Raw genomic sequence first — 25379 nt, 5'->3', positions numbered from 1 at the left:
ATTTCCTTATTTACATGAACAAATGCTACCTTTTCCTAATTTTGCTTCTACCTTTTTACGTATTTCTTTTGACAATCAGTTATGGCTCCTTTCTAACAAAATCTAGAAATCTTTTCAAGTCTTTCTGTCTTCTCTGCAGTGTTTTATAATACTGACCACTGTTTACTTCTGGACACTTCCCCCCTATCTTTAATTCAGATACTATCTTTTCATTCTTCTCCTCAGACACTTTCTTTCATTTCTATTCTTACTTGTCATTCATGTCTCCAAGTCTTTACACTGATCAGGTGTGATCAGCTGCTAGCTGTTTGTATTATAATACCCAATTCCTCATCTTCCTGGGGTACAAGAGGTAGTCTATGTTTCCCAGCCTTGCTTGAAGTTTGGGTGGTACTACTGATGGTGTCCTTTCTGATGGAATGTGAGTAGAAATGATGTGAACCATTTCCAGACTTTTTATACAAGGTCCCCTCTCTTTTTCTCAGATTATCTGCTGGATACCAACACCCAAACTATGGAAATCAAATAGTGAGGTTAGTTGAGCTGTCACAGGCTGTGTCCCTTCATTAGGCACCTGCATCAATTGGGCCATGAATCAAAAAGAATAAACATTTATTAGGTTAAATGATTGCAATTTGGGGTGTATGAACATTAAGTATTTAGGAAGATTCATCCATTCTAACATCATAACCTGTTTTCTGTAACCCACATTAACTGGCCTAAGTCAACACTGTTATTCTAGTCTACATTTAATATCATGCCAGCACATTTTTAATATCTAATACCATATAAAGCTGAAAACAGGATAAAGCTGAACTCATCTCAATAAGTGGACACACATTTTTCAAATTTGTTTAGTCTTTCAAACCAAAAATCATACAGATTGATATATTTACTCTTCATTTTCCAAAGAAAAACTGTAGGTCTTATTGCTGCTTAGGGAAAAAAAAATCACATTTTCCCATTTCATCTTCAGTACCACATCTCAATATAGCATATTTATTTTATTACCTCCATTTTATACATGAGGAAACTGGAAGAACATGCATGTTAATTAAATGGCCCAAAGTCACATAAGCCATTAAGCAGAGGAACTAGGATTCGGACACAGTCTTGGCTCGGGGGTCTATGTGATCAGAACTATAAAGACCACATTTTTAATTGAGTTAAAAAGTATAAGATGAGAAAATCAATGTTGAGATTTAAGAAAAGCAATGTAAGTGTTTAGTTGCTAAAATTAACTTTTAAAATGAGCACTTTAGGTCCTGGTAGATGTGAAAAATAATAAAAAATAGACCATTATAAAAATTAGATATTGCATTCTAATCATAAAAGTCATAAATTTTAATAAAATATGCTTTTAAGGAAGTTCAGAGATCAGGTTTCCCTGGCGGCTCAGACAGTAAAGAATCTGTGTGCAAAGCAGGAGACCTGGGTTTGAGTCCTGGGTCAGGAAGATCCCCTTGAAAAGGGAATGGCAACTCACTGCAGTATTCTTGATTGGAGAATCCCATGGACAGAGGAGTATGGTGGGTTAAAGTCCACAGGGTCACAAAGAGTCAGACATGACTGAGTAACTAACACACACATAGAGATATTTACTAAGTGTTTTACCATTCACTAAAATAATAAATGCTTCCTATCATAAATTGTTTAGATATTTATATTTCTTAGAATATACAACAAGTTTTTTAAAAAATAGAAAAATATATATTTCCTATGCCATGCCATATAATATATACATATGTATATTCTTTGCCTCCATACATCCTAGAACATCTACTTCCTAATATACAAATTCCATGTGTCTGCCTATAATGATATCAAAGACAATAAGGTCAAATCTATAAGAATATTATTTTTGTGCACTGTCTAAATCAAAATATGATTCTATCTTTTGTTGTTAACACATTCATCAACTTTTATACTTGCATTTTATGTCTGTTTTTCTTTTCTATTATAAAAATGAAATTAACCAAATAATATATGTATTTTTCAGAGACAAAAAGATCAAGAATGTTTTATATTATGGGTGTTTTGTTATCATAGAATATATGCCATTTATTCTTTTTTTGTATGCCATTTTTTCCTCAACAGAGAATTCTAACTTACCTTCTTTTGTAGCACACAATGGAAAATGAATATAAACATTCCCTGTAGAGAATTGAAAATGGTGAAGAGATACGCCATGATGACTGTGCTTTCATTAATATACATGAGTCCAAAGGCCCAGGTCAATCCTAATAGGCAGAGAAGAGCTATTGCACCTATAACCCATGACCTGTGAAGAGAAGAGAAAATTAAGGGTCATCAAGTATTTTGTCTTTAGTTAACACAGTCATATCGTATCAACAATACTGACACTGAAAAAAATGTTACGGTAAGTTTTATTGACAGGAAATGTAAGACAGGTGGTATAAGTACTTCAAAATTTTAATGAGAACTTACAAGTTTTCAAACTTGAGGAGATACACATGAATGAAAATGTTATGAACACAGAAATTCATTTAAGCAAAAGCAGATTTGTGCTATTAAACTATTCATGTATTTGCAGCACATATGTGAATGGTATGGAGATGTAGTTATGGTTAATGGCAAGGGGGGAAAGTCTGTAAAGTTAGGTTAGTCTCCACTGGTCTCATTGGTATGATAATATTTGTTTGACTAGTCTCTTTCCATTAGTGCGTCACCTGATACATTTTTACCCCATTTTTCCAAATTTCCTCTTTTTCCATAAAAAATTTAGTGTGTACTGATAAAAACAGAAGGAACCAATATATGGAACACATATAAATTTCTGTCTGATTCTGTAGTTATGCAGAACAAATGTGAAATACAGTAGATGGGAAAAAGAAAAATAGTTCCCCTCTAGATCACCATCTACTCTTTCAGCCTTTGGATTGCTGTCTTCTGGGTTATGATGGACTAGACTTTGGAAATCAGGCAATTGGCAGCTTTGTTGAAAAGAAGCCCAAAGGCTCAGGACACCTTCATGTCTTTGAAGTGTCTGTAAACTCATGGGAGAAAATGAAGTTGAAAATGGGATGGAGAGGTATGAACAAAGTAGTCCAGAATGGAAGACAAATTCTCACTCCCACTCCATTCCCTTAGTTTCCTCCAAGCTGCCATTCACACTACTAGTAAATGGGTGACAAAAGTTCATATATTTGTGGTTATGTATTATGTATTCACTATCAACATAAAATAAATCTTTCCAATAGATAGGAATCCAGTAATTGAAAATGGAATCTTCTCAACTTCTAAGTACATACGATAAGGACCAAAACAGTCTAGATTTCTATTGTCTTAGCCTATCCTTTCTTTTCCCAGTATACCTTCCTGAAAATGGTAAACTAATATTTCTTTTCAGCAGATTACCATCCTCTACTTACATTGTCTAAAAAATGAATATTTATGGGGATTGAAACTTTGCAAAACAAAGGATGGAAAATTGCATATATTTACTATAATCTGAAGCTGAGTTTCATACATTTTTCAGAGACAACTACATCTTAAGAAAGATATGTCCCAGAGTAGTCAAATATTATTAAAGTCTTATTAAAGTTAATCTCAAATATTTACCATTTTCCTTCTATAACCATCAGCCACTATATTTCAGATGTAAATATCCACTAAATTTAATGTGCTTAATTTAAAACATTAATAATCTTGAATAAGAATCCCTAAAGGAAGTTTGCCATGCCACAAACATGTATGTGACATGTTTGTATATACGAATTAAAAAACATCTTAGAAGTTAATATCTTGTTTCACAAGCAGATTCAGAAGTATGAGAACTTTCAAGATAAAGCTCTCAGTTTTTTACAGATATTGGAAAAAGGAAAAATGGGAAGAGTTGCCATTAAACCAAGACAAAATTTTTATTCAGCTTTAGAAATAAAATGATAGGATAAAATATTCAAGTCAGCTATCCACTAGAAAACACATAATGGGCTCAAGTGTTAATGACATAAAACAGTGATGAGCCCAAATTCTAAAGAAAAAAGAAGTAAGAGTATGAAGAAGTAAGTGAAATGGTACTGGAGAAAATGAAAACAAAGGACTCTTCACCAGAAGAACAAACTGAAAGTCTACAGCAAGATCACCGAAAGGTTGCCAATCTTAAGTTTATTGCTGCAGGACATAGAATTTTTAAATGCACAAAGGAGAAAAAGCCCAAATCTTAACATTTATGTTTATTTTTATTAGATTAGTACAGACTTGTAGCTTTGTTTCAGAAGCTTAAAAGATATGATCGATAATCAAGATATGTGTCAAATTTGAAAGAGATTATTTTGTATATGCAAGATTTAATTTTTGAAGGAGGTATTTCCCCTTCTTTTGGATATGTAGCCTAAAAACTTCATTAGTATCATTTGTAACTCGGTAGTTTCACATCCAGAAAATCATTTGAAGATATAACACTAAATCATGAAACAGTTTTAGATGAATGATGTCCGAACAAGCAACAGAAATGACGACATATGCAGCACAGAGGAGCACACCACAATGAAAGGAGAAAGCTAATAAAAGCAAAACAAGTCTGTACCACATGAAGTTGCTATTACTGTGGCACTAAGTTCAGGTGATATCCAATTAAAAGAGGTGAAGCAGAATTTTTCTGGCAATACACCTGCAGCATATTTATTCTGCAGAGAAGTTGTATGCCTGATTATTTTCCTGCACAGTTTGCTCTTCTGCCTCAATGTGAATGACAGAAGCTCTAATGATTTTTCAGTACTGATCTGACAGCTGGTTCATGGGACCACACTGATAAATGGAATTTATCAGCCATTCAGGTCATTCTTACTTGATGAAGGGTCTGTTATCCTCATAGCTAAAGAATGCATAGACATAAAGACAAGAACACCAACATTAGCATTTTATGACAAAGAATTTCATATGAAAAATATTCTCCTGGTTCCCAAAGGCCTCTGTCGCCCACCTCCCTAGAAGGCATCATAATCTTCCCTTTATATCCAGAAGGTAAATCCTAAAATGACCATGAGAACCTAAATAACAAGGAACAAAATCAATTTTACAATACTGCAATATCCCTTATGAGACTAAAAAATTCCATTTTTTTTCATCATGTGCACATATTACTTGTGACTTGACAGAGACATTTATTTCTAAGAGACCACATTTCTCCAGAGAATGAGAAATCTTATGAGCAACCTGGAAAAGGCTTGGGGGCATACTTAAAATGACAGATTTCATGTCACTTAAAGGTCTCCTTATTCTATAATATTAGTAGATAAGATTACTTAATTATGGACAGTACACTTCTGAGTAATTTTAACTTGCAGATGATTGACCTGAGTTAAATCAGAATATTACAGCCCTTTGAAAATAATCAACAAGACTACTTTAAAATTATTTCTGATGGTTAACTGAGAAAAAATTTTGAACAATCTTTTGTAGCAATAGGAGCAAACAGACAGCACCTGCCCATTATCACTTATATGTACTATTTAGTATCATCCACATAAAATGAGATCCAAGCACCAAATTAGTAGAGATTATTTAGGGGATATTTTGGATTTTTTAACAGTTGCTTCTCAGTGAATTGTGACAGGACTGAAAAGAAACAGAAAACTCGGTCCTCTATTCTCTTACCTCTTGCCAGAGGCAATGATTTCTGATATCATGCATACAAAGTAAAACTCTTAGAAAGGCTCCAACTGTCATGCATTTTGAACAAAGTGAACCCCAGATAAAAAATCTCACTCTCTAGGGTGATAAAAGAGTAAAGAACACAGTGACAGCCTGGGATTTGAAGCCAGTTTGCCTGAGGTTTACATCCTAACTTAGTCATTTACTAGCTATTTGATCTTAGGCAAAAATTATTAATATTGATGCAACCTGTGGTTGCATCAATTTTTACATCTATAAAATGGTGATAATTATAATGTAAGTTTCCTGTGATAATGAAATGATACATTGTGTATCAAGTGCTCAGAATAGTACCTGACACACTGTTTGATAAATATCCCATAGACTATTTTCATTCTGAAAATACAGAATTTCTTACCACCCCAAAGAATATAGCAGAAAATAATAAACGTTGAACAGTTAAATTCATTTGATGATGCTTCAGGAGTAAATATTATGCTATAAAATAGATGTGGTGAAAATAAGTTTGGAGATGGAGCAGGGAGTGACTAACTGTAATGTCTAACACAGAGTTACTGGCCACATGGGTTTATTTATATTTAAACTTAAACTAATTAAAAGATTAAGTTTAAAATTCATTTCCTTTGGTCACACTAGTTACATTACAAATACTTAGAAACTTCAGTAGCTACCATATTGGACAGGGCAGTTCTAGAACATTTCTGTCATCACAGAAAGTTCTATTGGACAGCACTGAACTATAAGATTCAAAGAGAGCTTTTAGCCAGGAAATGAAATTCTAGGAAATATTTAAATAATGCCATGGATATGTAAAAAGATAAATGGAGAAGAATTTCTAAGAATTGATCATATTTAGCACTTGTAAACTGTGCCTAAAAAGAAAATCCTGTACTCATATTAATATTGAAAATGTACAGAACACAATAGCATGATATTTATTCTACTATATGCATCCTCATGGTATCAACATTTTCCATCTATGATGCTAAATTTATGATTAGAATGACTCTATTTTAATTTATACAGTACAATATTAGGTAAAGAAAGTTACAGAGGTTAACATGTAGGGATACCTACAAAAATGCTACATAAAGTTATATTAAGCTACCTAAATGTTTCAAAAACAATATACAGTTGATTCTCTTTGCTGTACAGCAGAAGCTAACACAACATTGTAAAGCAACTATGCTCACTAAAAATGTTATACACACACACACATATATATATACACATAAATAGAAGTTGGACTATAACTGCTAGAGTGAGATTCTGCCTTAATGAAAAATACCAAAAAAGAGAGATATCAGGGTGCAATTCTGTGATTTTTGTTGGCAATTCTGGGGATCAGCTGCTTGCGATATTCAGCAGCAAAGATTGCAATTCCAATTCCAATTTTACTTAGAGTTATTTACACACAAACTGCAGAAAAATTATAACACAGAAATTCTTGAACTGTTAAGAAAGTTCTAGGACCCAAAACAGACTTCTCAAACTGGGGATTTGGCAAAGAGAAGGAGAACCCCCAGGGAATTTGACTATGGAGACCAGTGGGATTTGATAATAGAACTTCCATAGGACTGGAGAAACAGACTCTTGGAGGGCACAAACAAAACCTTGTACAATCAGCAGTCAGGAGGAAGGAGCAGTGTCCCCCAAGAGACTGAGTCAGACTTATCTGTGAGTGTACAGGAGTCTCCAGTAGAGGCATAGGTTTACAGTTTGGCCTTAGGCCAAACAACAGGGAGGGAACACAGCCCTACCCATTAACAGAAAATTAGATTAACAATTTACTGAGCATTTCATCAGAGGGCAGACAAAATGAAAAGCAGAGTCACAGAAAACTAACCAAACTGATCACAAGGAACACAACCTTGCCTAATTCAAAGAAACCTGAACCATGCCATGTAGGGCCACCCAAGACGGACGGGTCATAGTGGAGAGTTCTGAAAAAAAATGTAGTCACTGGAGAAGGGAATGCAAACCACTTCAGTATTATTGCCTTGAAAGCCCCATAAACAGGATCAAAAGGCAAAAAGATAGGACACTGAAAGATGAATTCCCCAGGTCAGTAAGTGCCAAATATGCTAGTGGAGATCATAAGAGAAACAACTCCAGAAGAAACAGAGCCAAAGTGGAAATAACACCCAGTTGTGGATGGAACTGGTGATGGAAGTAAAAGTCTGATGAAGTAAGTAACAACGTTACATAGGAACCCAGATTGTTAGGTCTATGAATCAAAGTAAACTGGAAGTGGTCAAAGAGGAAATGAGAAGAGTGAACATTGACATTTTAGGGATCAGTGAACTAAAATGGACTGGAATGGGTAAATTTAATTCAGTTCAGTTCAGTTCAGTCGCTCAGTCATGTCCGACTCTTTGCGATCCCATGAATCACAGCACGCCAGGCCTCCCTGTCCATCACCAACTCCCGGACTTCACTCAAACTCATGTCCATGGAGTCGGTGATGCCATCCAGCCATCTCATTCTCTGTCGTCCCCTTCTCCTCCCACCCCCAATCCCTCCTAGCATCAGACTCTTTTCCAGTGAGTCAACTCGTCGCATGAGGTAGCCAAAGTATTGGAGTTTCAACTTTAGCATCAGTCCCTCCAATGAACACCCAGGATTGATCTCCTTTAGAATGGACTGGTTGGATCTCCTTGCAGTATAAGGGACTCGCAAGAGTCTTCTCCAGCACCACAGTTCAAAAGCATCAATTCTTCAGCAATCAGCCTTCTTCACAGTCCAACTCTCACATCCATACATGACCACGGGAAAAACCATAGCCTTGACTAGACGGACCTTGGTTGGCAAAGTAATGTCTCTGCTTTTTCATATGCTATCTAGGTTGGTCATAACTTTCCTTCCAAGGAGTAAGCGTCTTTTAATTTCATGGCTGAAATCAGCATCTGCAATGAATTTGGAGCCCCAAAAAATAAATTCTGACACTGTTTCCACTGTTTCCCCATCTATTTCCCATGAAGTGATGGGACCAGATGCCATGATCTTCGTTTTCTGAATGTTGAGCTTCAAGCCAACATTTTCACTCTCCTCTTTCACTTTCATCAAGAGGCTTTTTATTTCCTCTTCACTTTCTGCCATAAGGGTGGTGTCATCTGCATATCTGAGGTTATTGATATTTCTCCCGGCAATCTTGATTCCAGCTGGTGCTTCTTCCAGCCCAGCGTTCCTCATGATGTACTCTGCATAGAAGTTAAATAAGCAGGGTGACAATATACAACCTTGACGTACTCCTTTTCCTATCTGGAACCAGTCTGTTGTTCCATGTCCAGTTCTGACTGTTGCTTCCTGACCTGCACACAGGTTTCTCAAGAGGCAGGTCAGGTGGTCTGGGATTCCCATCTCTTTCAGAATGTTCCACAGTTTATTGTGATCCACACAGTCAAAGGCTTTGGCATAGTCAATGAAGCAGAAAGAGATGTTTTCCTGGAACTCTCTTCCTTTCTCCATGATCCAGCAGATGTTGGCAATTTGATCTCTGGTTCCTCTGCCTTTTCTAAAACCAGCTTGAACATCTGGAAGTTCACGGTTCACGTATTGCTGAAGCCTGGCTTGGAGAATTTTGAGCATTAATTTACCAGCGTGTGAGATGAGTGCAATTGTGCGGTAGTTTGAGCATTCTTTGGCATTGCCTTTCTTTGGGATTGGAATGAAGACTGACCTTTTCCAGTCCTGTGGCCACTGCTGAATTTTCCAAAAATGCTGGCATATTGAGTGCAGCACTTTCGCAGCATCATCTTTCATGATTTGAAATAGCTCAATTGGAATTCCATCACCTCCACTAGCTTTGTTCGTAGTGATGCTCTCTAAGGCCCATTTGACTTTACATTCCAAGATGTCTGGCTCCAGATGAGTGATCACGCCATTGTGATTATGAGGACCACTATATCTTCTACTGTGGGAAGGAATCCCTTAAAAGAAATGGAGTAGCCATCAAGGTGAATAAAAGAGTCTGAAATTCAGCACTTGGGTGCAATCTCAAAAATGACAGAATGATCTCTGTTCATTTCCAAAGCAAAATATTCAATATCACAGTAATCCAAGCCTATGCCCCAACAACTAATGCAGAATAAGCTGAAGCTAAATGGTTCTATGAACTCCTAAAGTGTTTGTAGAAATAACAACACAAATGATGTCCTTTTCATCATAGGGGACTAGAATGCAAAAGTAGGAAGACAAGAGATACCTGGAGTAACAGGCAAGTTTGCAGTTGGAGTACAAAATGAAGCAGGGCAAAGACTAACAGAGTTTTGCCAAGAGAATGCACTGATCATAGCAAACACCCTCTTCCGACAACACAAGAGATGATTCTACACATGGACATCACCAGATGGTCAATTCCGAAATCAGATTGGTTATATACTTTGCAGCCAAAGATAGAGAGGCTCTATACAGTCAGTAAAAACAAGACTGGGAGTTGACTGTGGCTCAGATCATGAATTCCTTATTGCCTAATTCAGACTAAAATTGAAGAAAGTAGAGAAAACCACTAGACCATTTAGGCATGACTTAAATAAAATCCCTTATGATTATACAGTGGAAGTGAAAAAATAGATTCAAGGGATTAGATCTGATAGACAGAGGGCCTGAAGAACTATGGAAAGAGGTTCCTTACATTGTACAGGAGGTGGTATCAAGATCATCCCCAAGAAAAAGAAATTCAAAAAGGTAAAATGGTTGTCTGAGGAGACCTAACAAATAGCTGAGAAAAGAAGAAAAGCCAAAGGCAAAGGAGGAAAGGAAAGATATACCCATTTGAATGCAGAGCTCCAAAGAATAGCAAGCAGAGATAAGAAAGACTTCCTCAGTGATCAGTGCATCGAAATAGAGGAAACCAATACAATGGGAAAGACTAGAGAGCTCTTAAACAAAACTAGAGATACCAAAGGAACATTTCATGCAAACATGGGCACAATAAAGGACAGAAATGGTATGGACCTAACAGAAGCAGAAGATATTAAGAAAGGGTGGCAAGAATACACAGAAGAACTACACACAAAAAAGATTTTCGTGACCCAGATAACCACCATGGTATTATCACTCACCTACAGCCAGACACCCTAGAGTCCAAGTCAAGTGGGCCTTAGGAAGCATCACTACGAGGAAAGCTAGTGGAGGTGATGGAATTCCAGGTGATCTATTTCAAGCCTTAAAGTTGATGCTGTTAAAGTGCTGCACTCAATATGTCAGCAAATTTGGAAAACTCAGCAGTGGCCACAGGACTGGAAAAGGTCAGGTTTCATTACAATCCCAGAGAACGGCAATGGTAAAGAATGCTCAAACTACCAAACAACTGCACTCATCTCCCACGACAGCAAAGTAATGCTGAAAATTCTCCCAGTGAGGCTTCAACAGTATATGAACCAAGAACTTTCAGATGTCCAAGTTGGATTTAGAAAAGGCAGAGGAACCAGAGATCAAAATGCCAACATCCGTTGTATCATAGAAAAAGCCAGAGAGATTTACTTCTGCTTTATTGACTATGTCAAAGTCTTTTACTGTGTGGATTGCAACAAACAGTGGAAAATTCTTAAAGAGATGAGAACATCAGACCTCCTTACCTGCCTCCTGAGAAATCTGTATGCAGGTCAAGAAGCAACAGTTAGAACCCAGACATGGAACAACAGACTGGTTCCAAATTGGGAAAGGAGTACGTCAAGGCTGTATATTGTCACCCTGCTTATTTAACTTATATGCAGAGAACATCATGAGAAATGCTGGGTTGGATGAAGCATAAGCTGGAATCAAGTTTTCCAGGAGAAATATCAATAACCTCAGATATGGAGATAACACCACCCTTACGGCAGAATATGAAGATGAACTTAAAGCCTCTTGATGAAAGTGAAAGAGGAGAGTGAAAAAGCTGGCTCAAAACTCAACACTAAAACAAATGAAGATGATAGCATTGGTCCTATCACTTAATGGGAAATAGATGGGGAAAGTATGGAAACAGTGAGACACTTTATTTTCTTGGGCTCCAAAATCACTGCAGATGGTGACTGCAGCCATGAAATTAAAAGATGCTTGCTCCTTGGAAGAAAAGCTATGCCAATTCTAGACAGCACATTAAAAGCAGAGACATTACTTTGCCAAGAAAGGCCCATCTATTTAAAACTATGTTTTTCCAGAAGTCATGTATGAATGTGATAGTTGGACTATAAAGAAAGATGAGTGCCAAAGAATTGATGCTTTTGAACTGTGGTGTTGGAGAAGACGCTTGAGAGTCTCTTGAACAGCAAGGAAATCAAACCAGTGAATTCTAAGGGAAATCGGGCCTGAATGTTCATTGGAAGGACTGATGCTAAAGCTGAAACTCCAATACTCTGGCCACCTGATGTGAAGAACTGACTCCTTGGAAAAGACCCTGATGCTGGCAAAGATTGAAGGCAGGAGGAGAAGGGGACTACAGAGGATGAGGTGGTTGGATGGCATCACCGACTCAATGAGTTTGAGCAAGCTCCGGGAGCTGGTGATGGACAGGTGAGCCTGGAGTGCTCCACTCCTTGGTTTTGCAAAGAGTTGGACAGGACTGAGTACTGAACTGAACTGATGGCAATGTGTTTAATTCACGGGAATATGAACATAGGTGAACTGTGACATTTCTGGGTCTTGGCAATTAAAAGATGGAAGTGGGCTTCCCTGGACCTTTTTATCCTTCTCTTTTCCTAGGAGACATTGACAGTACAGCCTCAGATCAAAAAGGCAGGCTGTTTATTGATGGGGAGCCACCTTTTAGATTTAGACCACCTATTTCTATGTAAATTTAAATTTCATGTAAATTGAAGCTACTATAATTTAGAGTAATTTTTATTGTGCCTTAGCCTGTGCAATAATTACTAAAGCATGTTTTAGCTATAAGAATGCCTAGTTCACATGCAATATAGAAATTCATGCTAATAACAAAGAACTATTCATTAATTTTACCTCCGGAATGACATGAATAATATACAATAATTTAAAATCTAAATATCACTAAAGTTTATCTATAATATTTCAGTTATTTTCCATCATTTTGTCAGATATTCTAATGTCTTAAAGAATCTAGTTTCAGAATGTCTTTCCATCAAATCTAAATTAAATTGATGATAATGTTGCCACCTGTTATGGTGAAAAAGATATATGCTATTGATTCACTATTTATTAAAAAAAATCTACATAGCTAGTTTCTAAAGTTGAATAATTTTCATTCTGATTCACCAATGAAAGTCCACTGAAACAAAAATTCATCCCAAGTTATAAAACTGAAACAATTTTACTGTAATTATTTTAAGGTTTTATGAAAATACTGACAGAAGGGCTTAAGATGTTCTTGGCAGATGTTAATAGGAACTTACAAGTTATCTTAGAATTTACAAGTAGTGACATGGAAAATGAAATAAAACATATTGTGTAGTTTTCAAGGTACAAATAAGAAAAAAGATCCACTTTTCTTAGTAAGTACATGTTCCTTTTATCAGACATTTATCATTTTATCCTTACATTTAAAATTCAAAATTTTAAACATTAATGTCATAATATTATCTTTAAGAGTGATCCTTAGAATAAAGTTCAGAATTTTAGGGGCCTCTATGGTAGAGAATTTTCAGGGGTGCCATGGACGGAGGAGCCTGGTGGGCTACAGTCCATGTGGTCGCGAAGAGTCGGATGCGACTGAGCGATTTCACTTTCACTTTTCGCTTTCATGTATTGGAGAAGGAAATGGCAACCCACTTCAGTGTTCTTGCCTGGAGAATCCCAGGGATGGGGGAGCCTAGTGGGCTGCCGTCTATGGGGCTGCACAGAGTCGGACACGACTGAAGCGACTTAGCAGCAGCAGCAGTGGTAAAGAAAAGTGAAAAGTGAAGTCGTTCAGTCATGTCCAACTCTTTGCGACCCCATGGACTGTAAACTACCAGGCTCCTCTGTCCATAGTATTTTCCAGGCAAGAATACTGGAGAGGGTTGCCATTTCCTTCTCCAGGAGATCTTCCCAAACCAGGGACTGAATCCGGGTCTCCCGCATTGTAAGCAGATACTTCACCATGTGAGCCACCAGGGAAGTCCCTCCTGCTAATGCAGGAGGCATAAGACACATGGCTTCTATCCCAGGGACAGGGAGATCCCCTGGAGAAGGACATGGCAACCCATTCCAGTATTCTTGCCTGGAGGATCCCATGGAAAGAGGAGTCTAGCAGGCTATAGTCCATAGGGTCGCAAATAGTTCAACACAACTGAAGTGACTTAGCACATATGCACATAGATTGATAATACTTACGCATATGTTTATATAGTCTATAACAATTCCAAAGAAAAAAAAAAGGGGCTATTAAAATCTAGCTCCCTAGAAGCTTAGCTAAAAAAAGAAAAATACATCTTCAAAAGATTTCATAACCAAAACATTAATTTATAAATGAATGTTATAATTGCGGTTTAGGCGCTAAGTCTTGTCCAAGTCTGCTGATCCCATGGACTTCAGCCCTCCAGGCTCCTCTGTCCATGGGATTTTCCAGGCCAGAATACTGGAGTGGTTTGCCAAAAGTCTCGTAATATAATACGTCAGTATAGACAGATGACAAATGGATAGAAACAATATAATGAACCAGTTTAGTTATAGGATATTCTTTCTCTGACTTTAACAATTCAAAATAGAATATTATTTTTAATAAAAATTTTAAAGGATGTATTACCTAAAATTCAAGATAAAAAGAAGATTAATTCTTTAGTTTTAAAATTTCCTCTTCATTATATTAGATACACAGAATTTTTTTTTCTTTTTTTTTAAAATAGTGGAATGGGTAAGGTTTGGTGTGAAGGAAAATGGAGTCATGAGAGTCCTATCTGAGAATTTAATCCCCAAGACAGAGTTGTTGATGACATCAACTTCAATGCTAATGCATCCCAGGACCCTCTAGAATTGCCAAATTAGCTTACTGGTGTTGAACTGTATATTTAACTGTACAGTGAGTGAACTGCATATTTAACTGTGAGAAGGAGAGCAATCACGTTATATACATTCCAGTCAGTATTCCAGTATTTCCAGGTTCATTATCCAGCTGAATTAACTTTTCCTAATATAAAACTATATCAAAGGAATAAAGATATTTCTCCTTGGATTTGCTTTGTGTTACTGTAGGAATTGGCTCCAAAATCACTGTGGATGCTGATTGTAGCCATGAAATTAAAAGATGCTTACTCCTTGGAAGGAAGTTATGACCAACCTAGATAGTATATTAAAAAGCAGAGACATTACAATGCCAACAAAGGTCCGTCTAGTCAAGGCTATGGTTTTTCCCGTGGTCATGTATGGATGTGAGAGTTGGACTGTGAAGAAAGTTGATCACCGAAGAATTGAGGCTTTTGAACTGTGGTGTTGGAGAAAACTCTTGAGAGTCCCTTGGACTGCAAGGAGATCCAGCCAGTCCATTCTAAAGGAGATCAGTCCTGGGTGTTCATTGGAAGGACTGATGCTAAAGCTGAAACTCCAATGCTTTGGCCACCTCATGTGAAGAGTTGACTCACTGGAAAAGACTCTGATGCTAGGAGGGTTTGGGGGCATAGGGAGAAGGGGATGACAGAGAATGAGATGGCAGGATGGCATCACCGACTCTATGGACATGGGTTTGATTGAACTCCGGGAGTTGGTGATGGACAGGGAGGCCTGGCATGCTGTGATTCATGGGGTCGCAAAGAGTCTGACATGACTGAGCGACTTAACTGAACTGAACTGTAGGAATGCTAAATGTAATAGGAGTTAGTTTCTCAAAATGAGAGTATTCTTCACTATTGATAAAAGAAAAAAAGACAAAAAATGCTTTTGTATTTGCATGTTAAGTGGGCTTTCCCTGTTGCCCCTCAGTCAATAATGAGGCTCTCACACTTAGGACAAAGAGGAATCAGTCACTCACATTCTAGAAATCTAAGTTAACCATTTAGAATCAATCTGTACCCTCTTTCATCATACTACCTATCCAGGGGTCACCAGTCTCTAAAACTGGAATAGTAAAGACATAGTCTTTCATGACTGCAGTGTTCACAGAATATATAAAACAGTGGAAATAGAAAGGAAAGAACCAGATTTACTAATACAAATCCAGCAGCCACAAATCTTAACATGCAATGGAGGAAGGATGTTTTAAATGGGATGTTATTCAAGTTTTAAACTGGTCGATATTTAATAACTAGAATGGCAAAGTAGCAAGATCTGTCTAAGAGAGTTAAGATATCTGCTACCAGGTTGGATAAGGGATATTTGAGATAGCATAGTTAGAGGAGTAGTGATCAGAGAAAAATCTAAACATATCAATGTTTATACCTCACTGTCTTAAAAATGCTCAATCCGTTAGTAACACTTATGACAGAGATCCTGACAGGTTTTATGTTTATTTCACATGTATTTTATATTACTGGGTTAATACCATCCTAGAATTATATTATTATTCCATTATCTTTTTTTAACCAGTGTAGGAAATTAAAAGGAATGTAATTCCTTTAGAATGTAATTACATTTAGAATGTAATTCAATATTTTTGAGTAAAATATAAACAATGTTTCATCATGGACAAATGTTTAAATTAGTTACCATTATAGATATTAAAAACCTTTGAAAAATATGAAAATTATATAATGAATACAAAATTTATAAATAGAGAAGATCTGATTTCAACTTTGGATTTTATTACTATTAATATATTACTGATACAAGCTATATTTTTATACTTTGCTCATATAAAAATATCAAGAAGAGAGTGAAATGGACCAAATAAAGAAAATAAATGGTTTTGAATATGTCATAAACGTTTTTATTCCTATCCTTCAATGTCCTTACAATAATATTGCAGAGTTGAGGAGCGTAAACACCAATATAAAATTTTTAATCAAAGAATTTCACACTGCTGATAAATTGGGTAAGTCTAAAATTAGGAAGAATTGAGTATATAATAAATCAGGATTCAGTTCAGTTCAGTTCAGTCGCTCAGTCGTGTCTGACACTTTGTGACCCCATGAATCACAGCACGCCAGGCCTCCCAGTCCATCACCAACTCCTGGAGTTCACTCAAACTCATGTCCATCGAGTTGGTGATGCCATCCAGCCATCTCATTCTCTGTTGTCCCCTTCTTCTCCCGCCCCCAATCCTTCCCAGCATCAGAGTCTTTTCCATTATATATATTAAATAAATGACTAATAAAACTTTAATTATATTATCTCCCCAACTCAATGCTATACAAATTCTTAAAACTTAGTACAATATGGTCAAAGATCTAACTTATATATGAAAGACATTAGGAGCATCAATTATGAGAATGAATAATGAATTAGTATATTGGACACAAACAGCAAAAAATTTATCACACTTTAGTATTTCCATCTATCAGATTTATAAAATGAATTAGTAGGTTTATAAAAATGAATTTATGAAAATCTATAAAAATGAATTGGTAGTTTCCATGAAAATAAGATGTTTCCCCTGGTGGCTTAGACAGTAAACAATCCTCCTTCAATGCAGGAGACATGGGTTCAATCCCTGGGTCTGGAAGATTCCCTGGAGAAGGAAATGGCAACTTACTCCAGTATACTTGCCTGGGAAATCTCATGGACAGAGCAGCCTGGCAGGCTACAGTTCATGGGATTGTAAAGAGTTGGACATGACTGAGCAACTAAGCATAAACATTCACATGCAGTTAAGATATAAAATTTTAGAATCACATTGGAAGCAAATAAGATCATTGTATGATTATCAATATTAATACATGAAAGATAGTGTATCTTAGTAACTGAAAGCACTGATTTATGAATCAACCTGCCTGCACTTAGATGAGCATTTTACAACCTTGGGCACATTATTCAACTTCTCTTACCCTCACATTCTTCATCTTTGAAATGTGTATAAATATAGATCTTTGTTCATAGGGCTGTTGTATGTATTAAATGAAAGTTCCAAAAAACTCCTTTTATTTAATATGCAAAATATTACTCAACAACATATAATTTTAATATACAGAAGTACCATACACATATTTGTTATTACATTTGCTGTTGTGTGTTGACCTTCTGATCTCAAAAAAAGAGCTACAGTTTTCCTTTTAAGTGTTTTAGAAATTCATATATTAACTAGAAATCCAAAGAGCAAGGGAGAATCACTGCCTTTTTCTGATATCAGTATTTAGATTGAGAAAGCTTCAGTCTATTTGATGTTTTATTCTGGATTTCTTTAGGCTTAGTATATGCTATGAAATTCTACATTTTCATTTGAAATGGGGTATATATTCAGATTCCTAATGAACATTAAAATAGAAACTAATAGTTCTTTGTATTACATAAGAAATCCAGATTTAATTGATAAATATATTGTATCTTCAGTGACAAAAAGTACACTAATAACTGTACTATATCACTAAATGTAATCCTTGGATCATCAAGTAAGACATAAACAACATAAAATTATATGTGAAATGTTCATGAAAATTCATTAAGATATCTGTTATAAAATTGAACTTCATATTTTCTCAAGATTTTTTGAAAACCTGAAACTCTGACTAGGATAAAGTAAATGACAAAATATATAAAGAGAAATCTGCATTTCTTACTAATGATTTTTGTCTTGTAATCTATGAAAACTGTGGTTCTAGTATGAGATAGAAATATCTCAAGATCTGTAAAATAACTGCAACAAATTGACATCTTTTATTTTTTAAAACTTACAGACAGAATCATGCTTCCTGGCTCATTATTTAAGGACTAATGTTTTTCAAGCTGATAAGCTTGATCATTGGAACGCAAGGAGAGGAAGTACTTTAAAGAATATAAAACATACTTTCAAGGTTTCTTTTTTCAATTTAGAAGATATAAAAACTTTTAAGCTAAGTAAAATAAGTGAGAAAAATTGATAAGTTTTAGATATTCTTGCCAAATGTGTTTTGACAGGTTGAATTGTTATATCATTCTCATACCATATGGTATCATCACCTCTCATTTCAACAACTTGCAACAGAAACATTCATCATACCCTATCTGTGAATAAACACCTTATTATGAACTGCTTGTATGAACAACTAGAGCATAAAAAAAGTACAACTGTGTATTTTAAACATGTTGGTATTTACTAAAGATTCTAATAAACGGAACCAAGGCAGACTTTGAAACACAATAGGACACAGACAAGTCTTGTTTAATGTTAGTCAAGTAATGTAATTTTCATAAGCCTTAGTTTACTCACTTTCACAATGAATGACATAATCTTGCATGCGTGCATGCTCAGTTGCTTCAGTTGTGTCAGACTCTCTGTGACCCCATAGACTGTAGCCCTCCAGGCTCCTCTGTCCATGGAATTCTCCAGTCAAGAATACTGGGGTGTCTTACCATGATCTTTTCAGAGTTGAATGCAACCAAGAAAAGAATAGTCTATGCCTCAACTAGTTTCTTGAATAGTGAGTAGATCTAGGTAATGACCCACAATCTCTACTGCAAGTCTGCTTCTAATACAGAAGCTCTGTGAGATGCTGTATTTCATAAATAAATTTATAACTAGAAATCTGAATATAATCTTAAAATTATGTCAACAAGAAAACATTGAGAAATGGTATAGAAAATTTAATCAAATACACACATAAATCAAACTTTAAAGATATACAAACTCCAAATACCAAAATAACAGTTCTTAAATCAATCACACATTAGGCCAAAGGGCAATAAAATACTTAATAAAATACTAAGAATTAATATCAAACCAGTTGCATTCTCTGATGATTGTGACATCAAATCTTGAAATCAATAACTTATAAAAATATGCCTAGATATACATGAACAATTATCCACCTGCTGCGACATCTCCAAAGAAACCTCAAGACCCTGAATATTTTACAAATAAGTTCTATTTAATATTTAAACGACAAATAATCCTTTTTTCATATAGGTCAGGCCTAAACAAAAAAGAAGAAAAGCTTTATAAGACTACTATAACTTACTAGGTAGGGGAAATTTAAGAGAATAAAAGAATAAATAAGAACATTTTATTTAAAAATCTTACTTAAAAATCCTAAATAAGCTATTAGATAGCAAAATCTAATGGTGCATAAACATCATGATCAATTATTGCATAATGGTGAAGAAGAACTTTAAAAACTGATTCTGAAATTTACATTAAAGAAAAATGAAAGTCTAAGAGAAGTTAAAGCAACTTTGAAAGATGATCAAAATGGGAGGACTCATACTACCAGATATTAAGTAAGGTTGGTAATAATGAAGTAATGGTAGAAAAATGAAGTCTATGTCCATGGAATAGAAGAGAGCACACAGAGATTTGGTATGAGACAGTGTAGCAGCAAAAATCTTGAGGCAAAGGATGAATTATTTTGCGAACAATGTTGGAAATTTGGCTGATCATATTAGGAACACAACATATCCTCCAAAGACCTCAAAATCACACACTATAGAGGAAAAGTTGGTGGTTTAAATATGTAATATTGTTCTCTGTAGTAAAACAAGAAATCACCATGACAAACGGAGAAACTACATGCAATAACCAAAGTATTTAAATTGTATATTAGCAAGTAAATGAGAAAGTTTACAGAAAGGTTCATTGGAAAAAGAAAAAACTGAAAAAATTCCAATGTTTTTAGAAAGATTAAAAATAGAAACAAATGACCATAATCATTTTACTAATAGTGTTCCTGTAAGTATGAACTGAGTTGTTATATATTACATTAATGAAAGTAACTGAGTAGAAGATCTGGTAATTTTAGATATCTTTCTACAGCTAACTGAATAAGATGTTGTAAATACAAAGAAGGCAGAAAAATGAGAAAAGTGTAATGACAATGACTATCACAAAGAAAATTTGCTGTTTTTTTACTTCTTGGCATATGTAATGTTAATATTCAATTATGTCAATATTTTTCACTGATATATTACTATATTTTATACTCATGGCTTGCTGTCTTTATCTCATAAACAGTTTGAAATTAAAGCTAAGACCATTAATCTCAGTTCTGGTACTGAGAGGATTTTTGTGTTAGCATGTTTAAATGTCTGATTGAAAATATGAACTTCTACAAACACAACATTCCTGGGTATTCTAGAATAATGCTCAAATATACATTTATAAAAGAGCCAGGGGACTTGGATGACAGATCTTTTTAAAATACATAATTGTATATAGTGGAAAAATCCAGCAACAATTGGGACTCAGTCAAGAGAAAATTAGATTAGGAAATTTTCAAGTGTGGACTGAGCAGCTCAAGAAACCTAACATTCCACTATACTGTCTGAGCATTTTAATTACAAATCCAGTGATTTACTACCCAGTCCCTTTATTTAAAATAACTGTGACTTACATTGTTTCACTACTTCTTAATATGAGGTAAACTTAAAAACAAAGTAACATTCCTATTAAAAAAGTACTCCTGGAAAGTAGGAGAATGAGAAAAGCTGAAGTTTGAAAGAGTGTTTTTGCTTTAATGTTGTTCTTATTTAAATGAGAGGTATTCCCTTGGAATTAGGGGATACTGATATGCACCCAGAGTGTGCTGGTAAGATTTTCAGCCCGATTGTGTAAACCATAATTTGTGATGATTAATTTGCCTATCAGTGATCATCTATCTATTATCTTTAATCATAGAGCATTGCAGTCTCTTTTAATGAATTGGAATATAGTTAAATAGCCTGAAATGTGATTTTTAAGATTAAGTATCTTGGTATTTTCTAGAATTTGAGGAGAAAATGTATGTATCTAAGGCAGAGTGTAAGTAGTGTTTTCATCTATCCAGGGGGATTTTCCATTGCTATGGGTACAAACTCTATTATCTAAGATTATAAGTGACTGCAAGAAGATAGTTAATAATGAATGGGGACCACAAAAATGGTTCCAAGCTCGCTCCATCTAATTACTTAAAATTTATATGCATATCTTTTAATTAAATCCAAATTTCTACCATTTCCCTTGTTCTCCCCAAATTCCATCCTGTCCTTTGAAATTCAGAATCTAATATCAACAAATTTCCCTACATTCCAATATTCCGTCCTGGGTGTGTTTTTGTCACCTTCATGCTTTAAGTGACATTGTTGTCTGCTGGCAGTGCTTTACCTGAAGACCACACAAAATCAAATATTGGTTTTCTCACAACTCTGGCAGTAGAAGTAACACTGCCAAACCATGATTTTTACCTCTGTCAAAAGCCCAGCTCCTTTGAGAGTCTTGCCATCAAATATCTACTACCACCATTTATTTCCAATTTTTGTTGTTGTTGTTGTTTACTAGCATCTCCAGACATCCAATCTTTTAGTCCCTCTACACTTTAACTATATATCCCCCATTTTGTATTCATCCTTTCCTGGTGAACAGTCTAGATTCTATGACCTTTAATTTCTCACATCTCCTTTCATCTTTAATGATTTGAAAAAATATGCAACCCTGAATAGACGAGTATTGAACAAACAACTATGATTTCTGAACACATGCTAAATTCATGACAACAAATGTCTAATCACATTTAACAATATCCAGAAAGTCAACTAAACTCCCCTATCAATGTGCTATCCCCTAACGCATGAGGAATATTTAACATCTTCCGTGTACCTCAAACTTCCTTTTTATCTCAACACCTTCAGCTGAATTTATTTTTTTTAATTTATTTATTTTCTGGAGGCTAATTACTTTACAATATTGTACTGGTTTTGCCATACATTGACATGAATCCATCACAGGTGTACATGTGTTCCCCGTCCTGAACTCCTCTCCCACCTCCCTCCCATTCCATCCCTCTGGGTCATCCCAGTGCACCAGCCCCAAGCACCCTGTCTCATGCATGGAACCTGGACTGGCAATCCGCTTCATATATAATAATATACATGTTTCAATGCCATTCTCCCAAACCATCCCACCCTCACCCTCTCCCACAGTGTCCAAAAGACTGTGTCTCTTTTGCTGTCTTGCATACAGGATTATTGTTACCATCTTTCTAATTTCCATATATATGCGTTAGTATATTGTACTGATGTTTTTCTTTCTGGCTTACTTCACTCTGTATAATTGGCTCCAGTTTCATCCACCTCATTAAAACTGGTTCAAATGTATTCTTTTTAATGGCTGAGTAATACTCCATTGTGTATATGTACCAAAGCTTTCTTATCCATTCATCTGCTCATGGACATCTAGGTTGCTTCCATGTCCTGGTTATTATAAACAGTGCTGTGATGAACATTGGAGTACACGTGTCTCTTTCAATTCTGGTTTCCTCTGTGTGTATGGCCAGCAGTAGGATTGCTGGGTCATATGGCAGTTCTGTTTCTAGTTTTTTAAGGAATCTCCAGATTGTTCTCCATAGTGGCTGTACTAGTTGCATTCTCACCAGTGTAAGAGGGTTCCCTTTCTCCACACTCTCTCCAGCATTTATTGCTTGTCAACTTTTGGATAGCAGTCATTCTGACTGGCGTGAAACAGTACCTCATTGTGGTTTTGATTTGCATTTCTCTAATAATGAGTGATGTTGAGCATCTTTTCATGTGTTTGTTAGCCATCTGTATGTCTTCTTTAGAGAAATGTGTGTTTAGTTCTTTGGCCCATTTTTTTCATTGGGTCATTATTTTTCTGGAATTAAGCTGCAGGATTTGCTTGTAGACTTTTGAGATTAATTGTTGTCAGTTGCTTCGTTTGCTATTATTTTCTCCCATTCTGAAAGTTGTCTTTTCACCTTGCTTATAGTTTCCTTTCTTGTGCAAAAGCTTTTAATTTTAATTAGATCCCATTTGTTTATTTTTGCTTTTATTTCCAATATTCTGGGAGGTGGGTCATAAAGGATCCTGCTGTGATTTATGTCAGAGAGTGTTTTGCCTATGTCTTCCTCTAGGAGTTTTATAGTTTCTGGCCTTACATTTAGATCTTTAATCAATTTTGAGTTTATTTTTGTGTATGGTGTTAGAAAGTGTTCTAATTTCATTTTTTTACAAGTCGTTGACCAGTTTTCCCAGCATCACTTGTTAAAAGAGATTGTCTTTTCTCCATTGTATATTCTTGCCTCCTTTGTCGAAGATAAGGTGACCATAGCTGCGTGGATTTATCTGTGGGCTTTCTATTTTGTTCCATTGATTTATATTTCTGTCTTGTGCCAGTACCATACTGTCTTGATGACTGTGGCTTTGTAGTAGAACCTGAAGTCAGGCAGGTTGATCCCTCCAGTTCCATTCTTCTTTCTCAAGATTGCTTTGGCTATTTGAGACTTTTTGTATTTCCATACAAATTGTGAAATTATTTGATCTGTGAAAAATAATATTGGTACCTTGATAGGGATTGCATTGAATCTATAGATTGCTTTGGATTTGCTTATAGATTTGCTTTCTTTTTCACTATATTGATTCCTCCAATCCATGAACATGATATATTTCTCCATCTATTTGTGTCCTGTTTGATTTCTCTCACCAGTGTTTTGTAGTTTTCTATATATAGGTATTTTGTTTCTTTAGGTAGATATATTCCTAAGTATTTTATTCTTTTCATTGCAATGGTGAATGGAATTGTTTCCTTAATTTCTCTTTCTTTTTTCTCTTTGTTAGTGTATAGGAATGCAAGGGATTTCTGTGTTGTTTTTATATTCTGCAACTTTACTATATTAATTAATTAGCTCTTAGTAATTTTCTGGTGGAATCTTTAGGGTTTTCTATGTAGAGGATCATATCATCTGCAAACAGTGAGAGTTTTACTTCTTCTTTTCCAATCTGGATTCCTTTCTTTTCCTGCTCTGATTGCTGTGGCCAAAAACTTCCAAAACTATGTTGAATAGTAGTGGTAAGAGTGGGCACCCTTGTCTTGTTCTTGACTTTAGGGGAAATGCTTTCAATTTTTCACCATTGAGGATAATGTTTAATGTTTGCTGTGGGTTTGTCATATATGGCTTTTATTATGTTGAGGTATGTTCCTTCTATTCCTGTTTTCTGGAGGGTTTTTATCATATCATAAATGAATGTTGATTTTTGTCAGAGGCTTTCTCTGCATCTATTGAGATAATCACATGGTTTTTATTTTTCAATTTGTTAATGTGTGTATTACATTGATTTGATTTGCGGATATTGAAGAATCCTTGCATTCTTAGGATAAAGCCCACTTGGTCTTAATGTATGATCTTTTTAATGTTCTGTTGGATTCTGTTTGCTAGAATTTTGTTAAAGATTTTTGCATCTATGTTCATCAGTTATATTGGCCTATAGTTTTCTTTTTTTGTGGCATCTTTGTCAGGTTTTGGTATTAGGGTGATGGTGGCCTCATAGAATGAATTTGGAAGTTTACTTTCTGCAATTTTCTGGAAGAGTTTGAGTAGGATAGGTGTTAGCTCGTCTCTAAATTTTTGGTAGAACTCAGCTGTGAAGCCATCTGGTCCTGGGCTTTTGTTTGCTGGAAGATTTCAATTTCTGTGCTTGTGATGGGTCTGTTAAGATTTTCTATTGCTTCAGTTTTGGAAAGTTGCACTTTTCCAAGAATTTGTCCATTTCTTCAAAGTTATCCATTTTATTGGCATGTAGTTGCTGATAGTAGTCTCTTATGATCCTTTGTATTTCTTTGTTGTCTGTTACGATCTCTCCATTTTCATTTCTAATTTTGTTGATTTTATTTTTCTCCCTTTGTTTCTTGATGATTCTGGATAATGGTTTGTCAATTTTATTTAACTTCTCAAAGAACCAGTTTTTGGCTTTGTTGATTTTTGCTATGGTCTCTTTTGTTTCTTTTGCATTTATTTTGCCCTAATTTTTAAGATTTCTTT

At 35.4% G+C, this 25379-nt stretch overlaps 1 protein-coding gene across 1 annotated transcript in view; it reads right to left on the bottom strand.

Moving 5' to 3' along the window:
• Window positions 1-25379, bottom strand: part of ADGRL3 (adhesion G protein-coupled receptor L3) — a 984355-nt gene that overhangs the window by 47261 nt on the left and 911715 nt on the right. The window contains exon 22 of the mRNA XM_088836367.1: window positions 2113-2281. Within this exon, the coding sequence (XP_088692493.1) occupies window positions 2113-2281 (169 nt within the window). The remainder of the gene's footprint in view (window positions 1-2112; window positions 2282-25379) is intronic.

This window comes from Moschus berezovskii, chromosome 5, assembly GCF_049115385.1.
Source record: "Moschus berezovskii isolate FMDL1 chromosome 5, NW_MosBer_1.0, whole genome shotgun sequence".
Classification (NCBI taxonomy): domain Eukaryota; kingdom Metazoa; phylum Chordata; class Mammalia; order Artiodactyla; family Moschidae; genus Moschus; species Moschus berezovskii.
This window is presented reverse-complemented; position numbering and strand designations above follow the sequence as displayed.